We start from the raw sequence: 26,191 nt of genomic DNA, 5'->3' as shown, positions 1-26,191 counted from the left end.
TGGATGAGAAGACACTGGCAGTGGGAAAGCAATGAATAATTTGGGAAAAAACACCTTGCCACAAAGGACAATCAACCAAAAGACAGACAGTTCATTCATTCACCCCAAGGTTCACAGCCTCGGCACTGTGGGTATTTTGGGCCAGATGATTCAGGAACCTTGCTGCCCGCTGTGGGACGTCTAGCAGTAAGCACCTCCAGTTATCTGTATCATACTAGTGGCACCTCCCACTTGTGACAGACAAAAATGTCTCCACAGATTGTCAAATATCCTTGAAGGCCAAAACTGCTCCAGTTGAGAACCACCAGTTCAAAAAATCCTTCTTGATACCCTGTGCCCTGTGCAAGACATTGGAGATATAATGGTCTGTTCTCAAATAACTTACAGTCTATTGAAAGAACTGAATGCTACAGCATCAAACACACAATAAGAAATACATCGTTACAGATTTGATGAGTGTTAGGAAGTAGAGAATACTATGATATTTAAATAGGGGAATCTCACTTAGATGAGGCTGATGCCAGGAAGGCCTTAAGGAAATGAACTGAAGTTGTAACCTGTAGTTTAACAGGAGTAGCCGGAGAAGAGTGGAATAAACATTTCAAGAAGAAACAACGTGGGCAGAGGCCCTGCGATGCAAGAATCTTGCACGCTCGGGGATTAGCAAGGACAGCACAGCTAACGAATGCTGAGAAAGGCAGGGCCTGACCCCAGGTGAGGCCTGGAGTAAGCACAGATCAGACAATGAATTTCACAGGTCATGGTCAGAAATTCAAATTCATTTCTAAACTCAACTAGAAGCCACTTTGTAGCACTGTTTTTGGTGTTCGGAGTGTATCAGTGAGAAAACAGACAAGGTGTTTGTCCTCAGTGAGCTTCTGCACTGGGGGAGCTGGTTTCTATAGCAGCGCTCTCTGCCACTGTGTGGAAATGGCTGGAAGGAAGCCAGCTGGCATACTTGGGAGGCCAAGGTCACAGTCCAGGAGGGGAACTCTGGAGGCTTCGGTCATGGGAGTAGCTCTGAGACGTGGAAGGGGTATTATGTAAGAAACAGCAGTATCTGCAGACCTACAGGTTTGAAAGGGACCTTTAAGCGTCTTCTAATCCAGTTTCTATTTGATGCTGACAGGCTCTTTACAACAACCGTAGCAGAAGATGCACACCCCTGCCTGTGTCTCTGCAGTAATTCACTACCTGCTTCCTTTCATATTTGGGGCTGATCTCTGCCTCCTTGGAGCTGCCATGCATTCCTCCAAGTTCTACCCTTTTGTACCAGGCAAAAGAAGTCTGTGTACTCCCTTCAAACATTGGTTAATTTTCCAAACATTTAAAGATAATGAACTCCTCTTCCAGCTAAACATTCCCCCATCCTTCAGTTGATCCTCATATGACACAGGATGGAAAAGCTTCACCATCCTGTGTTTCTTAAATAAACATATTCCTATCCACAGCCATCACCCCGTATTGTACAATATGTGTAACACAACCAGCATCACTCAATTAATACACAACTTCCCACCACTTTAATCTCCAAAAAAAAGGTGAGCACGATCAATTGAAAGTCAAATCCGGATATCCACACTTTTGGCTTCATTTTTGGTGTAATTTTTTTGATACATATATATATGCTTATACATAATTCACCTGGCCTTCATCTGTATTCCTCAAAAATGATTGCAAGAATGACCAAAAAAAGGCCGGGCGCGGTGGCTGATGCCTATAATCCCACCACTTTGGGAGGCCAAGGCGGGCAGATCACGAGGTCAGGAGATTGAGACCATCCTGGCTAACACGGTGAAACCCCGTCTCTACTAAAAATACAAAAAATTAGCCGGGCATGGTGGCGGGCGCCTGTAGTCCCAGCTACTCGGGAGGCTGAGGCAGGAGAATGGAGTGAACCCGGGAGGCGGAGCTTGCAGTGAGCCGAGATCGCACCACTGCACTCCAGCCTGGGCTAAAGAGCCAGACTGTGTCTCAAAAAAAAAAAAGAATGACCAAAAAAAAAACAACAAAAAGTAAACTTGACAATGAGAAAAAAAAATACATTCTAATGCTAATAGGATAAAATGCTCATTTGAACTAAATGAATAATCTTTGCCCACAGCATTTCCATATACCTCTGAGAATGACATCTGTACTACAGCTTCCATAAAATCATAGTGCTGTGTTTTTGAAGTGCTGTAACTAAATGCTTTGCTTGGGAATCTGTGGCTTTGCAGAAATGTCAAAAGCCCAGAAGATTGTGAATTACTCAGAATGTCCCACTGCTTTTTGAACGAGTCCATGTCTAAATCCGCAGCTGGCAATGAAACAAAGAGCTATATAATAAGCATTTTATGCTGTTTTGAAAGCAAATTTTTAGCTTTCACTGTATGAAAAAATACATTTAGTCAGAGTTCAATTTTCTGAACTACTAGCAAAGTACATTCCTTTTTGTTATATTGGTTCTAATTATCCAAGTTGACAAGGTCACAGAAAAAAACAAATTGAGTTTTTTCCCTTTTTTTCCCTCCTCAAGGCAGTTGCATTAAATTTAAATTGAATTCTGTGAACTCTGGCTACACACGGCCGTTTTCCTTTCAGTTGTCTGGAATATGAATTTTCTAGACCAGTGCTTCCCAAACTGTAACGTGCATGCAAATCACCTAGGGTTCTTGGTAAACTACAGATTCTCATGCTGGAGGTCACTGGTGGGGCCTGAGATATTGTATTTCTAGCAGTCCCTGGACTGTACCCGGGCGGATGGTCAGACCGCACTTCGGAGAGCATGGTTGTCTGTTAGACCACAAACCCTCTCTGGATTGCTACTCTTTGTGAAAAGAAAAAGTTGCAGCACAGGGTCGCCTAAGGGTCTTTCAACTTCTAAAATTCCATGCTTTCAAATAACTTTGACTTCCTTAGTCTCTATATTTCACAAGTAACTTTTCAGTCCAGAAAGGCAACATAAAATTGCAAGTATGTCTCACTTTATATAATAAATGGTTCTTTACAAATAATCATTTTATAAAATAAATCATGTTTTTAAATTCTCCAGAAAAATGTGCTATTTAAAGAATTCTGTTCTTCCACAAAAGAAAGAATCCCAATGTGCTTATTTTCAAGTCTGAATTTTTATCAGGTTTTTTTTTTTTTTAGCACAGAATATCAATGTAACACAAAAGTCCACTAATTTTGTAATATGTTCAAGATGAGAATGTTTTTTGAGGTCATGCCAATTGACTTTGCAAATGTAGGGAAGGGTATAGTGATCTCCGCTGTTTAAAAAATAGATCCAGTAAATGGAGTGGCACCATGGACATTTTTCCAGTGTGGAGAAGACACATGAAGCTGGTTTTCTCTGCTTAATCTCGTAGATCTCAGCCTAGGATGCAAATTAGAATCATTTAGTGAAAGAAGAGGCACTATCAAAAATTCCAGTGTCTCAATCTCACCTCCGTAGATTTAACTGGTCTGTGTTGGGACCTGGCTGTATTTTTCTGTTAACGCCCAAGCCACTCTAGTTAGCTGTAGTCAACATAGCTAGCATGTAGCAAGCTAGCAACACAGCAGTAACAAGTTGATCTGAAGCAAAAAATCTGGAATCCTGGGAGACCTTCTTTAGGGTGTGAGTAGCATATCTTCTTGTGTATTAGTCTTAAGTATAATTACAATCCTCCTCTGATTCAAAGAAAATAATTAGGACTTTTTCATGAGCTGGCTTGTACAGCATACTCCTGAGTTCCTTTAATACGTCCTCTTTTGTTTTTTTTTTTTTTAAGAGACAGGGTCTTGTTCCGTTTCCAGGCTAGATTGTGCAGTGGCGCAATCATGGCTCACTGAAGCCTCGACTTCCTGAGCTCAAGCAAACCTCCTGCCTCAGCCTCCCAATAGCTAGGACTACAAATATGTACCACCATTCCTGGCTTTAATGGGCCTTTTAAACAACAGGTCATCAGAAACATTTAAGCACCTGCCACCAAATGTCAGTCTTTCCCATTCTTAAAAAAAGGCTGGAATGATAACCTGACCAAGCAAAATGAAGTTTAACAAAAAGGAATATAACTTCCAACAAAAACGAAAAATCACTCTCAGCAGCAGACAATTCCCCAGTGGAGGAAATGCTGCTTAACAAAAGCTCACGTGAGAAAGACATGGAGGCTTAATCAATTTCAAGCTCAGCATAATGTGACTAACAGCAATGGAATACAAAACTAAGCTACATCAATAGAAATAGAATTTTCAGAAAAACAGAGAAAACAGACCTGCTTGATTTTGTATGAGTCAGACCATATCTAGAAAACTGTGATGACTTCTAGGCATAATATTTAAATAATCTGGATAAAATAGAACAGGAGAGTGATCAGGTAGGTGAAAAGACTCCATAGCATATCTTAGGAGGTATGTTCGAAAGAATTTTATGTATTTAGCCTGCAGAAACACAGTCACGGAAGAGGTGGTAGAGTGTGATGATTGGTATCTGAGGGGCTACCATCTGGTTCTGTGCTGCTCTGCGGAGCTCTCCATAACTGAGATATTGTCAAGGTCACTTGCAAGGTATGTGGTGTGAAATTTGTTATTAAAAATAGTTCACGTCAGGCGCAGTGGCTCACACCTGTAATCCCAGGACTTTGGGAGGCTGAGGTGTGCGGATCACGAGGTCAAGAGATCGAGATCATCCTGGCTAACATGGTGAAACCCATCTCTACTAAAAATACAAAGAATCGGCCAGGCGTGGTGGTGGGTAACTGCAGTCCCAGCTGCTCAGGAGGCTGAGGCAGGAGAATCACTTGAACCCAGGACTCTGAGGTTGCAGTGAGCTGAGATCGCACCGCTGCACTCTGGCCTGGGCAATAGAGCGAGACTCTGTCTCAAAAAAATAAATAAATAAATAATTCAAGTACCTAAGTTTGCAAATGACTTGAGGACTTCTGGGGCTGAAGAACAATGGTGGTAGCCTGATAACAAATTCCCCCCGCCACCCCGCCATTCTCCCCAAACAGCTATAGAATCAACATGAACATATAGCTTCAGGCTTCCCAGGAAAGAGAACACTGTTCAGATTATCTATAAGGAGAAGAAAAAATATATACAAATTCCTCTCTCTAGATGGCAGCCCATATCCAGTAAAAGGTTAATGTCCAAATACAGGGGCCCGGCCTCCTTGGCTCAATTGGGTCATCTCTGAAGGGCCACCCAGCTCTAGAGCTCTCTGTAGGGCTGGTGGAGCGCTTGGCTGCACCCACATCAGAGTTCAACTTCTCCCTTTGCCCAACCCAGCTCCCCTTACTCCCTCACAGGTGTGGAAGCCCAGGGTATCCCTAGATCCTCCTGTGTATGCACACCCATGCATGCATGTGCGCAGACACACACACCTACACACACACACAAACACTCTCAACTGACATGGCAGGAACAGCAACAGAAAGCTTCAAAGTGGGCAAAGCTTGCCTCAGGCTTTCGCCACAGCCTTGCTGACTTGTATCTCCCCTCATTACTCTTTTCCTCTGGACAGCCATGATCCTGGGGCCCTCTTGAGGCCTGGGTTTTCTCCACGTTCTTCATGCTGTCTTGCATGCAGGTAGATTTAGGGGCTACCATCTAAACATTAAACAGGTAGCTGCCCATGTAGGGCCTGTTCTGGCCTTAGCCCCTTCAGTCAGGCCTCTGTGGAGAGCTTCGAGGAGTGGATCTGGGTTTCCAACCCAGCTAGATGATTCGGCAGAGCCAGTTCCATGTTTCCAGGCTCAGACTGAAGACGTCCCAGAAGTATGCCAGTTGCTTGGAGGAATCTCGAGGCCGAGGCCCGTTGAAAAGGACAGGCATTCCATGATGTCTTAGCTCAGGCATCCAGGGCATTGGGCATGGATCCACACGAAGAGTGCGTGCCCAGGACTGTGCTGCTCAGGACTTCCTGGGCCTGTCACATGTGGCAAGGAGACACCCTTTGAAGAACACAGCCCCTTTGAGCGTCCAGAGTTCCACAGACAGCATGCGTGCTGTTCCCAAATCAGAGCACAGATCAAGCCATTTGCATCATAAATCACTCAGGCGCTAAAGCCCACATGATAAATCAAAATGAAAATGTTTGAAAAACTAATTTATTTTACCCACATCTACACACTGAATGAGCGTTCAGGAATAAGGTTTCTTTTGTGTCACAGAAAGCTCTGAGACTTAGGTAGTAGGGGTGGGGAGATGGCCACAGGGAGGGTGTGGCCACAGAAAACAGTGGGAGATTAGCAGGGACAGTGCTGACCAGCATGGGGCCTCCCTATATCTGTTTTTACCAAGCTCTCTGGCCCAAGAACCCATTAATAAAACTCTCATATCCTGCTGTGAATGTGCAGATTTATTAACAGACCACGAACTGTGCCTGTACCCCGGTCTAAAGTTCAGATTCCATATAAGACATCTGTGTGTGTGCATCTGTTTCTCTACTAATAAAAAGGAGACTATCTGTTCCTCTCAGGATTATATAAAAATTCATTTCATTTTGAGAAATGATGCTTAAAAATAATGGGAACAAGGGATGTCAGAGCTTCTTGCACTTGGTTCTTCCCCCTCCCTCCCCCTCCTTTCCAACTGAAGCAAGACACGGTCTGTGGTTCTGGGGACATCACAGTCCACATTTGGGACAGAGGAAAGAGAGGCAGGGTTGGAATCCCACAGATATCAATGCCGTGCTCTCAGGAAGCAGCTCTCATCTTAAGCCCTTTCATTTGCAACTGCCTCCTTTGACTTTCTGCCGGCCAAACGACTTGGGTAGCCTAGCACCTCCAAAGAACTAGTATTTTGAAAACCATTGCCAGAAAACATATAAAGCAAGAAATTTAGCACACTGGAGCTAATATGCGATAAACTGGAGTATGGAAGATCCCTCGTGTAACTAAGTCAGTCCTGAGTGATAGCAGGGAAGAGAGGTCTGCTGCTGGAAACAGATGCCAGCAGCCAGAACCTCTTTGAGGAAACAGGGAGTACCAAAGAAAACTGGAATAAAAGCTTGTTTTACAATGGCTAGCCGTATGCAGAAAACAGAAACTGGACCCCTTCCTTACACCTTATACAAAAATTAACTCAAGGTGGATTGAAGACTTAAATGTAAAACCTAAAGCCATAAAAGCCCTAGAAGAAAACCTAGGCAATACCATTCAGGACATAGGCATGGGCAAAGACTTCATGACTCAAACACCAAAAGCAATGGCAACAAAAGCCAAAATTGACAAATGGGATCTAATTAAACTAAAGAGCTTCTGCACAGCAAAAGAAACTAGCATCAGAGTGAACAGGCAACCTACAGAATGGGAGAAAATTTTTGCAATCTATCCATCTGACAAAGGTCTAATATCCAGAATCTACAATGAACTTAAACAGATTTACAAGAAAAAAACAAACAACCCCATCCAAAAGTGGGTCAAGGATATGAACAGACACTTCTCAAAAGAAGACATTTTTGCAGCCAACAAACATGAAAAAAAAGCTCATCATCACTGGTCATGAGAGAAATGCAAATCAAAACCACAATGAGATACCATCTCACGGCAGTTAGAATGTCAATCATTAAAAAGTCAGGAAACAACAGATGCTGGCAAGGCTGTGGATACATAACGCTTTTACACTGTTGGTGGGAGTGTAAATTAATTCAACCATTGTGGAAGACAGTGTGGAGAATTTCTTAAGGATCTAGAACCAGAAATACCGTTTGACCCAGCAATCCCATTACTGGGTATATACTCAAAGGATTATAAATAATTCTACTATAAAGACACATGCACACATATGTTTATTGTAGCACTATTTACAATAGCAAAGACTTGGAACCAACCCAAATATCCATCAATGATAGACTGGATAAAGAAAATGTGGTACATATACACCATGGAATACTATGCAGCCATAAAAAAGAATGAGTTCATGTCCTTTGCAGGGACATGGATGAAGCTGGAAACCATCATTCTCAGCAAACTAACCCAAGAACAGAAAACCAAACACTGCATGTTCTCACTCATAAGTAGAAGTTAAACAATGAGAACACATGGACACAGGGAGGGGAACATCACACACCAAGGCCTGTCGGGGCTGGGGGGCAAGGGGAGGAAGAACATTAGGACAAATAACTAATGCACGCAAGGCTTAAAAACTAGATGATGGGTTGATAGGTACAGCAAACCACCATGGCACATGTATACATATGTAACAAACCTGCATGTTCTGCACATGTATCCCAGGGCTTAAAGTAAAATAAATAAATAAATAAAATAAGATGCTAATAAGAAAAAAGTTTTTAACAATGCTAACAGACCAGTTTTGCATAATTATAATGATAGGACACCAGCTATAGGGGATTCTAAAAGTACAAAAAAAAGAGATTGTTTTACTCATTTAAACATCCTAGTATACTCTTTTCCATCAGAGGTCAGTTTGCCTAAAATTAAGAGCTAAAAAGACACGCTGTTGTCATCAGCAACAGAGAGAGACACTGCAACATCTAAATGTGGTAATCGTGATGATCCTGTAGGAAGCAATAACTGTTCTTTCCTGACTTTTTTTTTTTTTTTTAGACGGAGTCTCGCTCTGTCATCCTGGTTGGAGTGCAGTGGCGCGATCTCCGCTCACTGCAAGCTCCGCCTCCTGGGTTCACGCCATTTCCTGCCTCAGCCTCCTGAGAAGCTGGGACTACAGGTGCCCTCCACCTCGCCCGGCTAATTTTTTTGTATTTTTAATACAGACTGGGTTTCACCATGTTAGCCGGGATGGTCTTGATCTCCTGACCTCATGATCCGCCTGCCTCGGCCTCCCAAAGTGCTGGAATTACAGGCATGAGCCACCACGCCTGGCCTAAGTTGACAGCATTTCTAACATACTTTATTTTAACAATCAGTCTTTGTGGTATTTTTATAAATTATTGTGCAGCAAAGTGCAGTTTTACATTCACTCTTACCTACTAGCAGAATAGACTTAGAGGCTTCTTGGATGTTACAGACTTTGTGTTTCTTCCCTAACATGTTGACATCTGCAAGAATATGTCAAAAATGACCACCTGGAATGTGAGTCATGGAAGTCAACTGGCAAAAGACAGCTTAGAAAACTGTCACTGGAGCCTTTGGTTGCAAGTCAAGGACTCACAATGTCAGCTGCAGCACTGCCTGCCTAAGCAAAATGAAGAGGCTTGCTGAGAGCCAACTGCCCAACAACGACTCATTCACAGGCTCTCTGTAGTTTGCTAGAAAGAACCTGCTAAAGTAGTAATATTGATCATATTGATCATGACAATGGCAGCTAACATTTATCATGTGCTTACTATGTGCTACCCACTGTTCTAAGGGCTTTATCTTTCAATGCAGGCACTAATATCATCATCCCCATTTTACAGGTGAGGAAACTGAGGCAATGAACGAAGTAATATACCCAAGATCACATTGCCAGTGAATGGGAGAGCTGAGGTTTGAATCTACACAGAACCTGTACTCTTAGCTATCTAACTGCTTTACTTGGAAGTGATGTGAGATTAAAAAAAGAAGAAAAACAAAATATTTTCTTATGCTTTAAAAAGTTCAAAAGTAAGTTAAAAGATTTATGCTGCATTTTAATCTATGATCTTGATTACTCATCAATTGGATTATGTACCCACTTTTTTTTTTTTTTTGAGATGGAGTCTCACTCTGTCTCCCAGGCTGGAGTGGAGTGCAGTGGCATGATCTCAGCTCACTGCAACCTCCACCTCTCTGGTTCAAGCAATTCTCCCACCTCAGCTTCCCAAGTGTCTGGGATTACAGGCCCACACCACCACGCCCAGCTAATTTTTGTATTTTTAGTAGAGATGGGGTTTTGCCATGTTGGTTAGGCTGGTTTCAAACTCCTGACCTCAGGCGATCCTCCCGCCTCAGCCTCCCAAAGTGCTAGGATTCCACTCATAAGCCACTGTGCCCGGCCTGTATTCACTATTTATTTTTATTTTTTGAAATTTTTGTGGGTACCCAGTAGGTGTATACATATATAATTTTAACTTGTGAAAATTTTTGAATATTCACTATTTTATAACTCCATACAAGTATTTTAAACTAATTTTCTGGTTTTTCTAGTCATTAATTTTTTTACCTTAATTCAAATAAAGAATAATTTAAAAGGTGAAATGTTACAAGTTAAGAGACTCAAGTTCTAGTCTTGGCTTTGCCATGAAATTGCTGTGTGAATTTGGTCAAGGCTTTGCTTTCCTCATGTTTATTAGCATGTTCCTTGCTTTAGCTGAAACAGTCCAGTGTATGTAAAGTGTCATTCTGTGAACTGAAGAGATCCTGCCTGCTGAGTTGCAGATGGCTGGGCAGGTTGCCAAGGGGCTGGTTTCTCCATCCTGGCTTTCATGGCTGCATGCTACAGCTCCCCCCACACGTCTTGACTACTCACCAGCACAAGATGTCACACAGACATGCTTGAGTTGGCCAGGATCCAGGATGATATTTAGAAAGAAGAGAATAAAAGCTTAAGGATGACCAAGTTCTCTTAAGTAATATTAAACAGAACATACTATTTTCCTTCTAATTTCCTCTCAAGGCATTTCTCATGTTGGCAAAGAAAATGACAAGATGAGTGTCAGCCTGTCATATTTTCTGATGTAATGTATGGGCTAGTAGCTCATCACAAAATCAACCATTTTATAGGAACTAGATAAGTTTCAGTGCCAAGCCTTGTTCTCAAGCAGCGGGATGCCTGCTAAGCAGGGTCCATATAAGCTAGAGTTTTGAAATTATAGTGATATTTTTATTTTAAGGCATTCAAGAGCAAAAGCAAATAGTGGAAGGTTCTCATTCATCAAATACGATGACCTTATTGTTTAGAAAAAATAAGATGTGACTATTACCAAAAAAGCTATTTTTAGAAGTATAATCACCTTCTTTTCAGTCTGCCATGAAAATTCATGCAGACCAAAAATGATTAATACATTATTTTGTAACTTGCTACCCAAAACAGGGTGGTTTGTTTTCCAAATTTTGTATCCTTTGCATATTTAAAGTTACTTACTGAGAGTTTTCCATGTGTAAGGAATTGAAGGAACAAATTCACAATCTCTGTTACAAGATTTAAAAGAAATTTTTAGAAGCATATGAAAGTCTGCAATTTCATTTGTAAAGTGTCCAAGAATTTGTGGCCTTAGTAACAATTAAATGCATTAAAAGCTAAATGCTTATTAAATAGAGTTGAAAATGGATTCGTTAGTTGTCCCTCTAAGAATTTTAACTCCAGCCTCTAACCCTCTCCTCCCCTTTACAATGCAACTATGCCTTCAAATAATGTTCTTTAAAAGGAAGCTTTATGGCTTTGGAGGAATAAGCTGATTTCACAGCCAGTTCTGCCACTGCTGTGGAGAACAGAGTACACATGCAAGCCCGCTGAAGTCATACAAACTGCAAGGATTACGGCTGTGGGGGCCTCCACAACTCCTGTCAAACTGCAATTGGAAACAGCTTCTCCAAAAGACAACATGAGAAATCAAGAATTCTTGTCCACAGCTCCCCAACCTGCTGGGTTTCTAATCAGGCCCGGCATGACCCATTAGAGATCGGACATAGGAAAATCACAATGAAACTAGGGTATCTTCTGTTTTCCAAGCTTCACTCCCCCAGATCCTTTTCAAGCCTGTAATTATTGTCTCTCACCAGTTAATAAGGGAATCGTTTCTCCATGGGGACACGAGCTTCTGGAAGGCTGGACCCAATCACTACAGGCTCAGTCCAGGGCCATTCTTTCACACCAACTACTGCAGGTGCAAATTGTCTAACTGATCGAGTTCTTATTTAACTTATCTCAGTTACTTCAACTTTATCACTCACTTAGAGATAAGACAACTGTCAGGCCTCTGAGCCTAAGCTAAGCCATCATATCCCCTGTGACCTGCACGTACACATCCAGATGGCCGGTTCCTGCCTTAACTGATGACATTCCACCACAAAAGAAGTGAAAATGGCCTGTTCCTGCCTTAACTGATGACATTATCTTGTGAAATTCCTTCTCCTGGCCCATCCTGGCTCAAAAGCTCCCCTACTGAGCACCTGGTGACCCCCCACTCCTGCCCGCCAGAGAACAACCCCCCTTTTTCCTTTACCTACCCAAATCCTATAAAACGGCCCCACCCCTATCTCCCTTCGCTGACTCTCTTTTCGGACTCAGCCCGCCTGCACCCAGGTGAAATAAATGCCATGTTGCTCACACAGAATCTGGTTGGTGGTCTCTTCACATGGACGCACATGAAAACAACTTTTTCAGAGATCACGGAAAAGCTATTTAGAACTTTAATAAACTAGAACCATTCAATGAAAGTTTTTTTTCTTGGCACCACAACTTTAACGGGAAAAGTTTGCTCTCAAGAAAACAAGGTTATCGGTAATTTAGTTAAAGAAGAAACTTCTCAGGTATTTCTTTTTTAGATTAATCGAGATGTGGGCTAATTTCCCATACCTCTGTCAAGATCTAGAAGCTAAGGGATGGTAGAAAACTCAGAGGTCAATTATGGCAATTTCCATTTCCTTTGCCAACTCTTCAGTGATCTTTGAGGCACATTTACTAAAGTTGGAAAACTAATTAATCAAAGAGTTGATTAAAAAACGAGCTTATCAGACTAACTGCCAGCATCCTTGGTAAACACAAGTCCACTCAATCTGACAATATAGTGCTGTATATATTATACATGGATAGTAACACCTAAATGTGAGCCAGCTATAACTTTCAGCTTGAAAGATCCTTAATGAAAACTCCCTTATGTAAACCAAAAATAAAATTCTAAGCCCACCAACTGCCTGATGGGCCCCCCTCAGCCAAGGACATTCCAGTGTAAAGCTGAAAACCTAGTTCAGGACGTGATGGGAAGTGAGAGTCAGACACACCTCATTATACACCCTCCTTCCTTTGGAATCCAGGCACAGCTGACCATCAGTAACATTAAAACAGAGCTCTTAAGACTGACTTTTGTAGCAATAAGACACCAAGTTCCAGCCTGACTCTAGTATAGCATCACATGATAGACAGCAGCCCTTGAAAGAAATTGAAATATTTTACTCCAAAATATATTCCTTTGATATAGTTTGAAATGGCCTACCAAACTGTCTCTTGTGGAGCAAACCTGCATTTTGCGGAGAATCGCCTTTCCTTTCTGGATCTTTCCTCTGATCCAGGAGAGAATGAATTAACAGTCTGGCACCTTTTAAGGTCTGATAACAGCACTGAAGTCAGCTACCTGGAGTCTTCATCTGCATAATAAAACCTTGGTCTCCACAACCCCTTATCTTAATACAGACATTCCTTTCTATTGATTTCAGCTCTTATCTAATGAGTAATCTAATAACTCTCTCAACCAATTGCCAATCAGAAAAATCTCTGAATCTACCTATGACCTGGAAGCCCCCACTTCCAGCTGTCTTGCCTTTCCAGACCAAAGCAATGTACATCTGACATGCATTGATTGATGACTTATATCTCCCTAAAATGTCTAAAACCAAGTTGTAATCCGACCACCTTGGGCACATGTTCTCAGGATCTCCTGGGGCTGTGTCATGGGCCACTGGTCATTCATATTTGGTTCAGGATAAATCTGTTCAAATACTTTAAAGAGTTTGACTCTTTTCATCAACACTTAGTAGTAGGGTATGATTTTAAGACAAAGCAGAAACGCGATCTTTTTCACTGCTTTAAAGGCTCAACTCAAACTCCATCACTCAATGAAACACTTCCTGGTCCCTTGAGTTAATTTCTCTTTTTATCTTTTCTTCTATAGCAAGTTTCTGGGGCCTGTATGTACCACAGGGCATTCTGTATGCTATAGTTAGTTGCCAGTAGATGAACATTCCCCTACTAGATGGTGGGCTATTTCCCTAAAGTCAGGGATTATCTTATTCATCTCTGTTGCCTTTCCCTCATTGTGTTCTGGAATTAAAGCATAGAACCTAATTCAAAACAACACAAACAAAAAACCTTCAATAGTCTAAAAGGTCGAATCAATAATTAATTCGTTATTATTTAGAGAAGATGTTTTCAGAAACAAAGTATAGTAAAATGATGGACAGTATTTCAGAGACTAGTGGGGAGCAAGCTCAGAGGGAGAGCATTATGTGCAATTTGGATATTCAGTAAAAATAAACATAAGGCTCTGAAGTATTATTCAATTATCATCATAAAGGTTGTCCAAAACTAGAGCATTTTGACTCATTAGGGGATTCTTTAAAAGCAGCAATCGAGAACAACTAGAGGCATCTGGTACATGCCTCCTCCACAGAGGAACCAAATAGCAAGTAGATAATCACACTTTGAACAGATCCTCTAAGAGAAGAGCAGAATTCAACAGAGAAGTGACAGGAAACACTTAAGGCAAAAAAGGAAAGGGAAGCCAAGACCGTCTGCTCTGCTAAGAACCTGGAGATACTCCCCAGTGTGGGAAAAGGGTAAGTAAGAGATCTCAGTAGTCCACATTCCCATCATGGACTCCTGCAATCCTAGCCACAGGAGAGGCCCTCAACTCTTATGGGCCATAAGACTAACATAGAGAGCTGCCTAGAGTTGACACAAAAGCATCACTCCATAGAAGGAGCTCATACGAGGTCCCACATACCCCCTGAGTCCTAAGCAGCTACAGCACAGTGCCATTTTGAGAGCCTAGCCTCTGCCAAACTGCACCCTGTGCTGAAGCACAACAGTCCCTGCATCTACACATTCCTGGAGCCCCACTGACATTCTCCATGTGGGGGCACTGCTGTGGCTGGCTGTTGCTACCAGGGCTGAAGCAGTAACCATTGACAGTGGCCCTGATATCCCCAGTAGTGTGCCATCACACATTTTTATGTGTCCCGCTGCTGTATGCCACTACCAGGGCCAAAGTGCAAGCCACTGGCAGTGACCCCACCGCCTTAGTCGTAGAGTCACCATGCATTTACAAGTGTCCTGAGGACAGGTTACCATATCCACAGCTGCTACCTGGGGATGAAGCATGTGCTCCCTAGCCAACCACCTACAGGTGCTGCCACTGAAAGCAACCCCACTCTTCCCAGTAGCAGGGCACCCTGCCCCTACCTACCACAACCAGCACATGCATGCACCACAGGGGGGCCTGAGGATAGGTCTGTCTCACTCACCTGGTTCCACACTCCCTCCCCCTACTGCCCAAGTATACCATTGGAAGGCCCAGAAATTAACTGGCTGTGTTCACAATGATTGGTATCTGAGCACTCCTCCCAGGTTGTGCCCACCTAACCTGCTGCTATCACCAGAGCTAGTACTCACCTGCACATGCAACCTGCAGGCCTGGGGACTGGCCGTCCTAGCCCATCGCAGCCACTGCCAACACCAATGCAGCCCACTTGGGAGCCAGAGGATTGTTAAGTGACTGCTACGGCCATTGCCCATGCCATAGCTTCTGCCTAGAGGCCCAAAGGCCAACCTACCTCCTGCCCCATCACTGCCACTGTTGGCACCTGGGAAAGTTATCTGAAGGCCTAAGAATCAGCCCGCCTGGAGCTGCTAACATTAGTGCCCAAGGACAGGACCATTTGGCCCACTGCTGCCACTGCTGGGGCCCAAGGACTAGCCCACTTGCCATTCCCATCCCCAGCAAAACTTCACCACAGTCTCCAATAACTGCACCCTAAGCCAATGAAAAATTCACAGACACCATTGAAGTTGTTTATAGCCAAAAAAAATCACATAATGACTACAATATTGCATGCACCCAGAATCAGAACCAAAGTGCCCTACCAACAACCACTGTAAGTACATCTTCAGGAAAATATCCTCCTCTATGAAAGCAAATTCAAAAAAATGTAAGAAGCAACTGTTATACCAGATGTGTAGATATCAATTTAAGGACACAGAAACATAAAATAGCAAGGAAATATAATACCTTCAGAAAAACACAATAATTCTCCAGCAACAGGTTCCAATAAAAACAAACTTAAGATATCCCAGAGAAAGAACTCAATATAATTATATTAAAGAACCTCAGTGCGATATAAGAGAACACAGATAAACAATACAAGGAAATCAGAAAAACAATTCATAATGTGAATGAGAGGTTTACCAAAGAGATAGATATCATAAAAAAAAGAACCAAACAGAAATTCTGGAAGTAAAGAGTTCATTGAATGAAATACAAAATACTTTCAAATGCTTTAAAAATAGACTAGATCGGCCAGGCGTGGTGGCTCACTCCTGTAATCCCAGCACTTTGGGAGGCTGAGGTGGGCGGATCAAGAGGTCAGGAGACCGAAACCATTCTGGCCAACATGGTAAAACCCCATCTTTACTAAAATACAGAAAATTAGCTGGGCATGGTGGCATGTACCTGTAGTCCCAGCTACTCAGGAGGTTGAGGCAGGGGAATCGCTTGAACTTAGCAGGCGGAAGTCATAGTGAGCCAAGATTGTGCCACTACACTCCAGCCTGGCAACACAGCAAGACTCTGTCTCAAAAAAAAAAAAAAAAAAAAAGACTAGATCAAGCAGAAGAAAGAATTTCAGAACTTGAAGACAGGTCTTTTGAAATAACTTCATTAGATAAAAATAAAGAAAAAAAATGAAAAAAGAATGAACATAGCCTACCTGACATATGGGACACTGTAAGGGAAACAACTTATTTAACTTTTGGTGTTCCAGATGTGAAAATAAAATAAAAAAGATAGAAACCTATTTAACAAAATAACAGCTGAAGTGTTCCCAAGTTTGCAAGAGATTTAGACATCCAGATACAAGAAGTTCAGAGATTCACAAATAGACATGATTCTTAAGGGTCTTCACTGCATATTATAGTCAAACTGTTGGAAGTCAAAAACAAAGACAGCATTCTAAGAACAGCAACAGAAATGTGTCCAGTCACCTGTAAGGGAACCACCATCAGACTAAAAACAGAAACCTTACAGGCCAGGAGAAAATGGGATGATATGGTCACAGTCCTGAAAGGGGGGGCGGGGGGAAAAACCTGTCAGCCAAGAATTCTATACTCAGAAAACTTATCTTTTATAAATGTAGGAGAAATAAAGTATTTTCCAGATATGCAAAAACTAAGGGAATTCATCACAACTACACTGGCCCTACAAGAAATGCTTCAGTCAGTTCTACATCCAGAAGTGAAAAAATCATATCTACCAGCATGAAAACAGAAAAGTACAAAACATCCTGGTAGAACAAACACATAAATGAAGAAGAGAAAGTACTCAAATGTTACCACTGCAGAAAACCACCAAACCACAATGATAAACAATAAGAGAGAAAGAAAGAAACAAAGGATATCCAGAACAACTAGAAATTAATTAATACAATCACAGAAATAACCTCTCACATATTAATACTAACCTTGAATGTAAACAGATGATTAAACTTTCCACTTAAAAGATACAGACTGGCTGAATGGATTTAAAAATGACTCACTATATGCTGCCTACAAGAAGCTCATTTCACCTGTAAAAACACACATAGACTAGGCCAGGCGCGGTGGCTCATGCCTGTAATCCCAGCACTTTGGGAGGCCAAGGTGGGAAGATCACAAGGTCAGGAGATTGAGACCATCCTGGCTAACATGGTGAAACCCTGTCTCTACTAAAAATACAAAAACAAAATTAGCCGGGTGTGGTGGTGGGCACCTGTAGTTCCAGCTACTAGGAAGGCTGAGGTGGGAGAATGGCATGAATCTGGGAGGCGGAGCTTGCAGTGAGCCAAGATCGTGCCACTGCACTCTAGCCTGGGTGACAGAGCAAGACTCTGTCTCAAAAAAACAAAAAACAAAACAAACAAAAAACCAAAACAAAACAAAACATATAGACTAAAAGTAAAGGAATGTAAAAAGATAATCCTGCAAATGGAAACCAAAAGCAAGCAGAAACACCTATACTTATATCAGACAAAACAGACTTTAATTCAAAAAAACAGTAAAAATAGACAAAAAAGGCCATTATATCATGATAAAGAGATCAACTCAGCAAGAAATACAATTATAAATATATGTGTAGCCAACAATAGAGCACTCAGATATATAAAGCAAATATTACTAAAGAGAGAGATGAAGTCCAATACAATAATAGTTGGAGACTTCAACACCCTACTATCGCCATTAGATGGATCATCTGGACAGAATATTTATAAAGAAACATTGGATTTAAACTGCACTTTATGCCAAATGGACCTAACAGACTTTTAAAGAACATTTCATCCAATGGCTACAGAATAAACATTCTTCTCATCAGCACATGGGACATTCTCCAGGACATACCATATGTTAGGACACAAAACATGTCTCAACAAATTTTAAAAAACTGAAATTATATGTAGTATCTTTTTAGACCACAATGGATTAGAACTATAAATCAATAATAAGAGAAACTTTGAAAACTGTATGAATACATGGAAATTAAACAACATGCTCCCAAATGACCACTAGGTCAAGAAAGAAATTAAGAGGGAAATCAAAACATTTCCTGAAACAGTGAAAATCAAAACAAAACATATCAAAACCTATGAGATACAACAAAAGCAGTGCTAAGAGGGAAGTTTATAGCAATAAACTTCTACATCAAAAAAGTAGAAAGATGTCATATAAAAAATCTAGTGATGCACTTCAATGAACTAGGAAAGCAAGAACAAACCAAATGCAAAATTAGTAGACAGAAAGAAATAATAAAGATCAGAGCAAATCTAAATGAAAGAGACTGAAAATAATTACAAAGAATCAACAAAATTAGAAGTTAGTTTTTTGAAAAGATAAACAAAATAGATTGCTAGCTAGACTGACCAAGAAAAAAGGAGAAAAGACCAAAATAAAATCAGAAACAAAAAAGACACATTACAATTGATACCACAGAAATACAAAAGATTATCAGAAACTATAGTGAATAACTATACACTAACAAACTGGAAAACCTAGAGGAAATGGTTAAATTCATAAACACATACAACATCCCAAGACTGATTGAGGAAGAAACAGAAAACCTGAACAGACCAATAAAAAGTAAAAAGATTGGCTGGGCGCAGTGGCTCACGCTTGTAATCCCAGCACTTTGGGAGGCCGAGGCGGGCGGATCACGAGGTCAGGAGATCGAGACCACGGTGAAACCCCGTCTCTACTAAAAATACAAAAAATTAGCCGGGTGTGGTTGTGGGCACCTGTAGTCCCAGCTACTCGGAGAGGCTGAGGCAGGGGAATGGCATGAACTCGGGAGGTGGAGTTTGCAGTGAGCCGAGATCGTGCCACTGCACTCCAGCCTGGGTGACAGAGCAAGACTCTGTCTCAAAAAAAAAAAAAAAAAAAAAAAAAAGTAAAGAGATTGGATCAGTAATAAAAAGTCTTTCAACAAAGAAAAGTCCAGGTCCAGATAGCTGTATTGCTAAATTCCACCAAATTTACAGAGAAGAATTTACAGCAATTCTCCTTAAACTATTAAAAAAAAAATTAAGTGGAGGGAATTCTCCCTAACTCATTCTACAAGGCCAGCATTACCTTGATATCAAAACCAGACAAGGACCCAACAACAAAAAAGTACTACAGGTCAATATCCCTGATTAACATAGATGCAAAAGTTCTCAACAAAATACTAGCAAGCCAAATCCAACATTACATCAAAAAGATAGCATACCATGGCCAAGTGGGATTCAACCCAGGGATGCAAGGTTGGTTGAATATAAACAAATCAATAAATGTCATACATTACATTGACAGAATGTAGAATAAAATCTGTATGATCATCTCAATAGATGCAGAAAAAGCATTTAATAAAATTCAGCATCCTTTTATGATAAAAACTCTCAACAAACTAGTCATAGAGGGAACATACCTGAACATAATGAAGGGCATATATAACAAATTCATAGCTAACATCATACTAAATGGTGAAAGGATGAAAGCTTTTCCTTTAAAAACTAGAACAAGACAAAGATGCTCACTTTACTACTCCTATTTGACGTAGTACTGGACATTAAAGTCAGAGCAATCAGGCAAGAGACAAATAAAAGGCATCCAAATTAGAAAAGAGGATGTCAAATTGTCCCTCTTTGCAGATGGCACAATCTTATATCCAGAAAAACCAAAAGACTTCACCAAAAAAGCCTTAGATCTGATAAATAAATTCAGTAAAGTTACAGGATACAAATTCAACATAAAAAATAGTGTATCTATATATGAACAACACACTAGCTGAAAAAGAATTCAATAAGGGAATCCCATTTACAATAACTACAAAAATACCTAGGAATAAATTTAACCAAGGAGGTAAAAGACCTCTACAAGGAAAACTACAAAACACTGATTTTTAAAAAAATTGCAGAGGACATAAACAAATGGAAAGACAGCCCATGCTCATGGATTAGAAAAGTTAATATCATTAAAATGACCAGACTGCTCAAAGCTATCTACAGATTCAATTCAATCTCTACCAAGATAGCAATGTTGACCAGACATAGTGCCTCACACCTGTAATTCCAGTACTTTGGGAGGCTGAGGCAAGAGAATCACTTGACCCCAAGAGTTTGAGACCATCCTGGAAAACAGAGACCCCATCTCTACAAAAAATTTTAAAAATTAGCGAAGTGTGGTGGCATGTGCCTGTAGTCCCAGCTACTTGAGTGGCTGAAGTGGGAGGATTGTTTGAGCCTGGGAGATTGAGGCAGCAGTGAGTCATAATCATGCCCCTGTGCTCTAGCCTTGAAGACAGAGCAAGGCATTGTCAAAAAAAAAAAAAGATACCAATGCCATTTTTCACAGAAATAAAAAAATACATACATTGGGGGAAAGGACACCCTCTTCAATAAATGGTGTGGAGAAAATTGGATATCCACATGCAGAGGATTGAAACTAGATCTCTGTCTCTCATCATATACAAAAATCAACTCAACATAGATTACAGACTTAAATATAAGACCCCAAAATATAAAACTACTTGAAGAATACATAAGGGAAGTACTTCAAGGAAATACTTCAGGACATTGGTCTAGGCAAAGATTCAATGGCTAAGACCTCAAAAGCACAGGCAACAAAAACCGAAATAGACACATGGGACTATATTAAACTAAGAAGCTTCTGTGCAGCAAAGGAAACAATCAACATAATGAAGAGACAAGCTGTTGAATGGGAGAAAATATTTGCAAATTATTCATCTCATAATGGACTAATCCCTCCAGAATATACAGGGAACTCAAACAGCTCAACAGTAAAACAACAACAACAAATAATAATAATGATAATTCCATTAAAAAGGGGCAAAGGACATGAATAAATATTTCTGAAGAAAAAACATACAGTGGCCGACAGACACATGAAAAAATGCTCAACATCACTAATCATCAGGGAAATATGCAAGTCAAAACCACAATGAGATATCATCTCACCCCAGTTAAAACTGTTATTATTAAAAAGGCAAAAAGTGATTGACACACTGGTGAGGATGTAAAGAAGAGGGAACTCTTATACACTGTTTGTGGAATGTAAATTAGTACAATCTCTATGGAAAACGGAATGCAGATTTCTCAAAAACTAAATGTAGAACTACCATATGACCCAGCAATCTCACTACTGGATATTTATCCAAAAGAAAAAAAAACAATATATCAAAGAGTAGAATGATAGACACCAGGTTGGGAAGGGTGTGTTGGTGGGGTTGGGGGAAGATGAAGAAAGGCTGGGTAATAGGTAAAAACTTACAGTTAGATAAAAGGAATAAATTCCAATGTTCAGCAGCAGGTGACTGTAGTTGACAACAATACACTGTATATTTCAAAATAGCTGGAAGAGAGGACTTGAAATGTTCCTAACACTTAGAGATGATAAATACTCAAGATGATGGATACCCCAAATGTCCTGAATACACATTCTATGCATGTACAAAATATCACATAAATATGCACAAATATTACATATCAATAAACAAAAGTTTAAAAATTTTCTTCAAGCATAAAAACAAGCAGCAATTTTTAGAATTTTTGAATTTTTGACATTTTAATGTCAAAAATAACATATCTTCTAATAAAAGCAATTTCTTAAAAGCACCTTAAAGACCTACTTATGAAAAATCTAGCTCTATTTTACCCAAATTTTAATCAAAAATAATAAAATCAAGAAAAAAAGAATTCTGGTTAAAACTATGAATTAACTTGAACATTCAACAGTCTGGGCCTCACCATTAACCTGGCAATGACACTAAGAGCAATAATATTTGGACAGCCCTTACCTTCATGAATATACATCTGTTGAGCATCTTCAAGATGTAATAACCCCAGTAAAGGTGAAGGACCTGCAAGATCATGAGCTGTAGGTTGAGGAAGATGTATGAAAAGAAAGGCTCGAGGTGATACATAGGCAAGATCAGCGTGCAATATAAAATCCTGAAACACCAGATGAGAGAATTTCATTACAACCAAAGCACTTATGAATTTTCAATAATAAAACAAATAGTTTTTCTCCTAAGCCATACATTTATTTCGCTTCTAATAAAGCCCAGGAAATTATCAAAAGAAAAGATAAAATAATATTATCTTAAATATCATTACTGGCAAACAACAAAAAAAGTACAATCTGTCTTCCTGAAGAAAAGTTAAGGAAACAGCATTTTTATTACCCAGTGTTTAAACTAGAATGTTTCTGTACCTTGGTTTCCTCTTTTCAAACAAAAGCATACACTGACCATTTTTACCTTCTGGTGGTGGGGCTAGAGGATTTTGAAGAACAAATAAGATACTACATGTTTACATGAGGTTACTATTACCTTAAAACACAATCTCATTTATTTGGCATCAAAGGTGAATAGAGAATTCTACAAAAGTACATTTTCCAAATAAAAGAAGCTTTAACAAAGCAAAAATTCCATGAGTACTTAACACTTCTGCTTCCTAAAGTAAATTGTGTGCTTTATTAGTTTCATAAACAGGCTCCTGGACACAATTTGAACTGCTCCTGATGACCTAAGATGCAGTGTCTTCAGATATTATTGCCATATGGGCCAGGCATGGTGGCTCATGCCTGTAATACCAGCACTTTGGGAGGCCAAGGTGGACAGATCACCTGAGGTCAGGAGTTTGAGACCAGCCTGGCCAACATGGCAAAACCCCATTTGTACTAAAAATACAAAAATTAGCTGGGTGTGGTGGCATGCACCTGTAATCCCAGCTACTAGGAAGGCTGAAGCAAAAGAACTGCTTGAACCTGGGAGGCAGAGGTTGCAGTGAGCTGAGATTGTGCCACTGCACTCCAGTCTGGATGACAGAGCAAGATTCCGTGAAAAAAAAAAAAAAAAAAAAGATATTATTGTCATATGAAGGGCTATTTGTTTATTTCTCAAACTTATTTAGTACTATGAATTTAGAGTCTTTCAATAGGTTTGTTTGTAAGTATATTAGTTATATAAATAATTTTTTTCATATAACATTGGGGAAACAAGAAAAGAAAATTGTCCGTAACACCATCACCTTAAACAAACAATATTGTAATTTTCATGCATTCTCTTCCAGTATTTTCCTATACAATTTTTTTATTAACATGCAGTAAAATTTACTGTTTTTTGGTGTATTGTTCAATGAATTTAATATGTCTATAGGTTTGTTTAAACACCACTACAATTAGGATACAGAACAGCCTATCTTGCCAAAAAAATTCCATGATGCTATCCCTTTATTGCCACACCCTCCTCCACACGTAAACTTGGCAAACACTTTGCTCTGTATCCTTTGGTCTGTCTTCCAAGGACATAAATGGAATCATACGTTGTGTGAGCTTTTAAGGCCACCTTCCTTCACACAGCATAATGCTTTTAAGATTCATTTGGTTGTCATCGTTATCAATAGCATGCTCCTTCTTATTATTGAGTGGCACTCCACTTTATGGCTGCATCACAGTTTGTTTTTTTACCTACTGAGGAACATTTGGGTTGTTTCCAGCTTTTGACATTTATGAATAGAACTGCTATAAATATTCATGTAGATATTTATATGTGAACAGAAGTTTTGATTTTTCAAGGGTAAGTATATAGGGGTAGAATTGTGTGCCATCTGGTAAATATATGCTTAACTTTATAAAAAACTGAAAAACGATTTTCCAGAGTGGTTGCTTTACATTCCCACCAGCAAAGCATGAGAATGTCAGTTGTTCTGTACCTTTGTTTGTACTTCATATTGTTCTATATTTTTGCCACTGCAGTAAACACAGCATTTGTGAGATTTTATGTTCAATTACATTTAGCTTTAAATCAAAGACATTTTATGCTATTTAGACAACTTGATGTATATAGTCTTTCATAAACTGAAATTATTTCTATGAAACTATATATTTCTAAATGTGAGATTACTGTTTTAAGGTGTACATTAAAGATACTAAAATTCAAGGTTGTATATTAAAAGTTACTAAAATATTGCCAAATTATTTTCCTAAATTGTAACTATTTATAAGGCCACCAGCAATTTATGAAAGAAGTTTCACTGAACTCAGAACCAGTATGAAATAGTTTCAAAATTTGTTAATTTAAAAGATAAAATACTTTCAGTTTACACTATTTGCAAGGCCTTAAGATTTCCCCTATGTCTGCTTAGTAGCTCTATTTCTTCTTTTGTAAGTTATCAGTTCAAGTTCTTTGTTTGAAAAACAGGGGCCAGGTGCAGTGGCTCATGCCTGTAATCCCAGCACTTTGGGAGGCCGAGGCAGGTGGATCACCTGAGGTCAGGAGTTCAAGACCAGCTTGACCAACATGGTGAAACCCCATATCTACTAAAAAATATAAAGATTAGCCAGGTGTGGTAGCAGGTATCTGTGATCCCAGCTACTTGGGATGCTGAGGCAAGAGAATTGCTTGAACCCGGGAGGCAGAGTGTGCGGTGAGCTGACATTGTGCCACTGCACTCTAGCCTGGGCGACAGCAAGACTCCATATCAAAAAAAAAAAAAAAAAAAGATGTAATAACTTGATTGCTTTTAAAAACTTAGGAATTACAGAAAAATATATAGAGGTTAAGGAATGAAAAATCACCTGAAGTCTCACAACTTACAGGTAACCCAGAATATTTTGTTAAACATGATTTAGGATATCTCTCTCAAAATTATATTATTTAAAGTGCTTCTATTTTGCCCCTCCTATCACCACAAGCTTTTATGTAATGAGGTGATCACTACCTATGTGTGATTTTTGTACCCTGCTTTTTTCATGCAATAACATGTTACAGAGAGCTTTCCACATCAATAAACAAAGCTATATATCAAGAGTTAGCAAACTTGTTTGTAAAGGAACAGATAATAAATATTTCAGGCCTCTGGACCATTTGGTCTCTGTTGCAACTACTCAATTCAGCCATTACAGTACAAAAGCAACCATGACAGCTAACATTACATAAACTAATTCCTGTATAGAAAGTACATACATTAGTGTGTGTGTCTGTATTCCAATAAAACTTTATCAACAAAACCAGGCAATAGGCTGAATTTGGCCTTTGAGCCATAGCCTGCCAACCCCTACTAGGTATCACCATATATAATGGCTTCACAGAAATCCATTTTATAGATATATCATAATTTAACTAATCCCTTATTAATAGACATTTAAATTCTTCCCAAATGTTCATTATATTAGAAAGAATGCTGTGAGAATTACTTGTAAAAACATTTTTTTTTTTTTTTTGAGACATGGTCTTGCTCTGTCTCCCAGGCAGGAGTGCAGAGGCATGATCACAGTTTACTATAGCCTCTACCTCCCAGGCTCAAGCAATCCTCCAACCTCAGCCACCTGAGTAGCTGGGACTCCTGGTATGCGGCACAACACCTGGCCAATTTTTGTATTTTGTTTTTGTAGAGGCGGGGTTTTGCCTTGTTGCCCAGGCTGATCTCAAACTTCTAGGCTTAAGGGAGTTAAGCCTTCCAAAGTTCTGGGATTATAAGCATGAACCACGTGTGGTTCTATAAAAACATTTTGATGTAATTGTTTGATTATCCACTTAGAATAGCTAAAATCCTGAATCAAAGAGTAGACTCATGTTACAATTTGGAATATAATGTTACACTGCTTTTCAGAAAGACTATACCAATTTATATTCTTGCACCCACTATATAAGAGTATCTGCTTCCTCAGATACTGACCAATATTGTATTTTATCAGTCTCCACCTAAAATAACAGAGTACTGTTTATATTCATATTTTTAATGTATAGTGACTATATATATTTATACATCTATTTATATCTTTTATTGGTTATTTTACTTGGCTACTTTTATTTATTCTTAAC

At 39.7% G+C, this 26,191-nt stretch overlaps 1 protein-coding gene across 2 annotated transcripts in view; it reads right to left on the bottom strand.

The window, feature by feature from the left end:
• Positions 1 to 26,191, bottom strand: part of CERS3 (ceramide synthase 3) — a 138,886-nt gene that overhangs the window by 27,952 nt on the left and 84,743 nt on the right. For both annotated transcript variants that reach the window (XR_008657561.2, XM_055277068.2), the window contains exon 12: positions 22,163 to 22,316. Coding sequence is in view for 1 of the 2 variants with exons in the window: in XM_055277068.2 (XP_055133043.1) it covers positions 22,163 to 22,316 (154 nt within the window). In the remaining variant the exon portion in view is untranslated. The remainder of the gene's footprint in view (positions 1 to 22,162; positions 22,317 to 26,191) is intronic.

Source organism: Symphalangus syndactylus, chromosome 5 (assembly GCF_028878055.3).
Source record: "Symphalangus syndactylus isolate Jambi chromosome 5, NHGRI_mSymSyn1-v2.1_pri, whole genome shotgun sequence".
Lineage (NCBI taxonomy): Eukaryota > Metazoa > Chordata > Mammalia > Primates > Hylobatidae > Symphalangus > Symphalangus syndactylus.
This window is presented reverse-complemented; position numbering and strand designations above follow the sequence as displayed.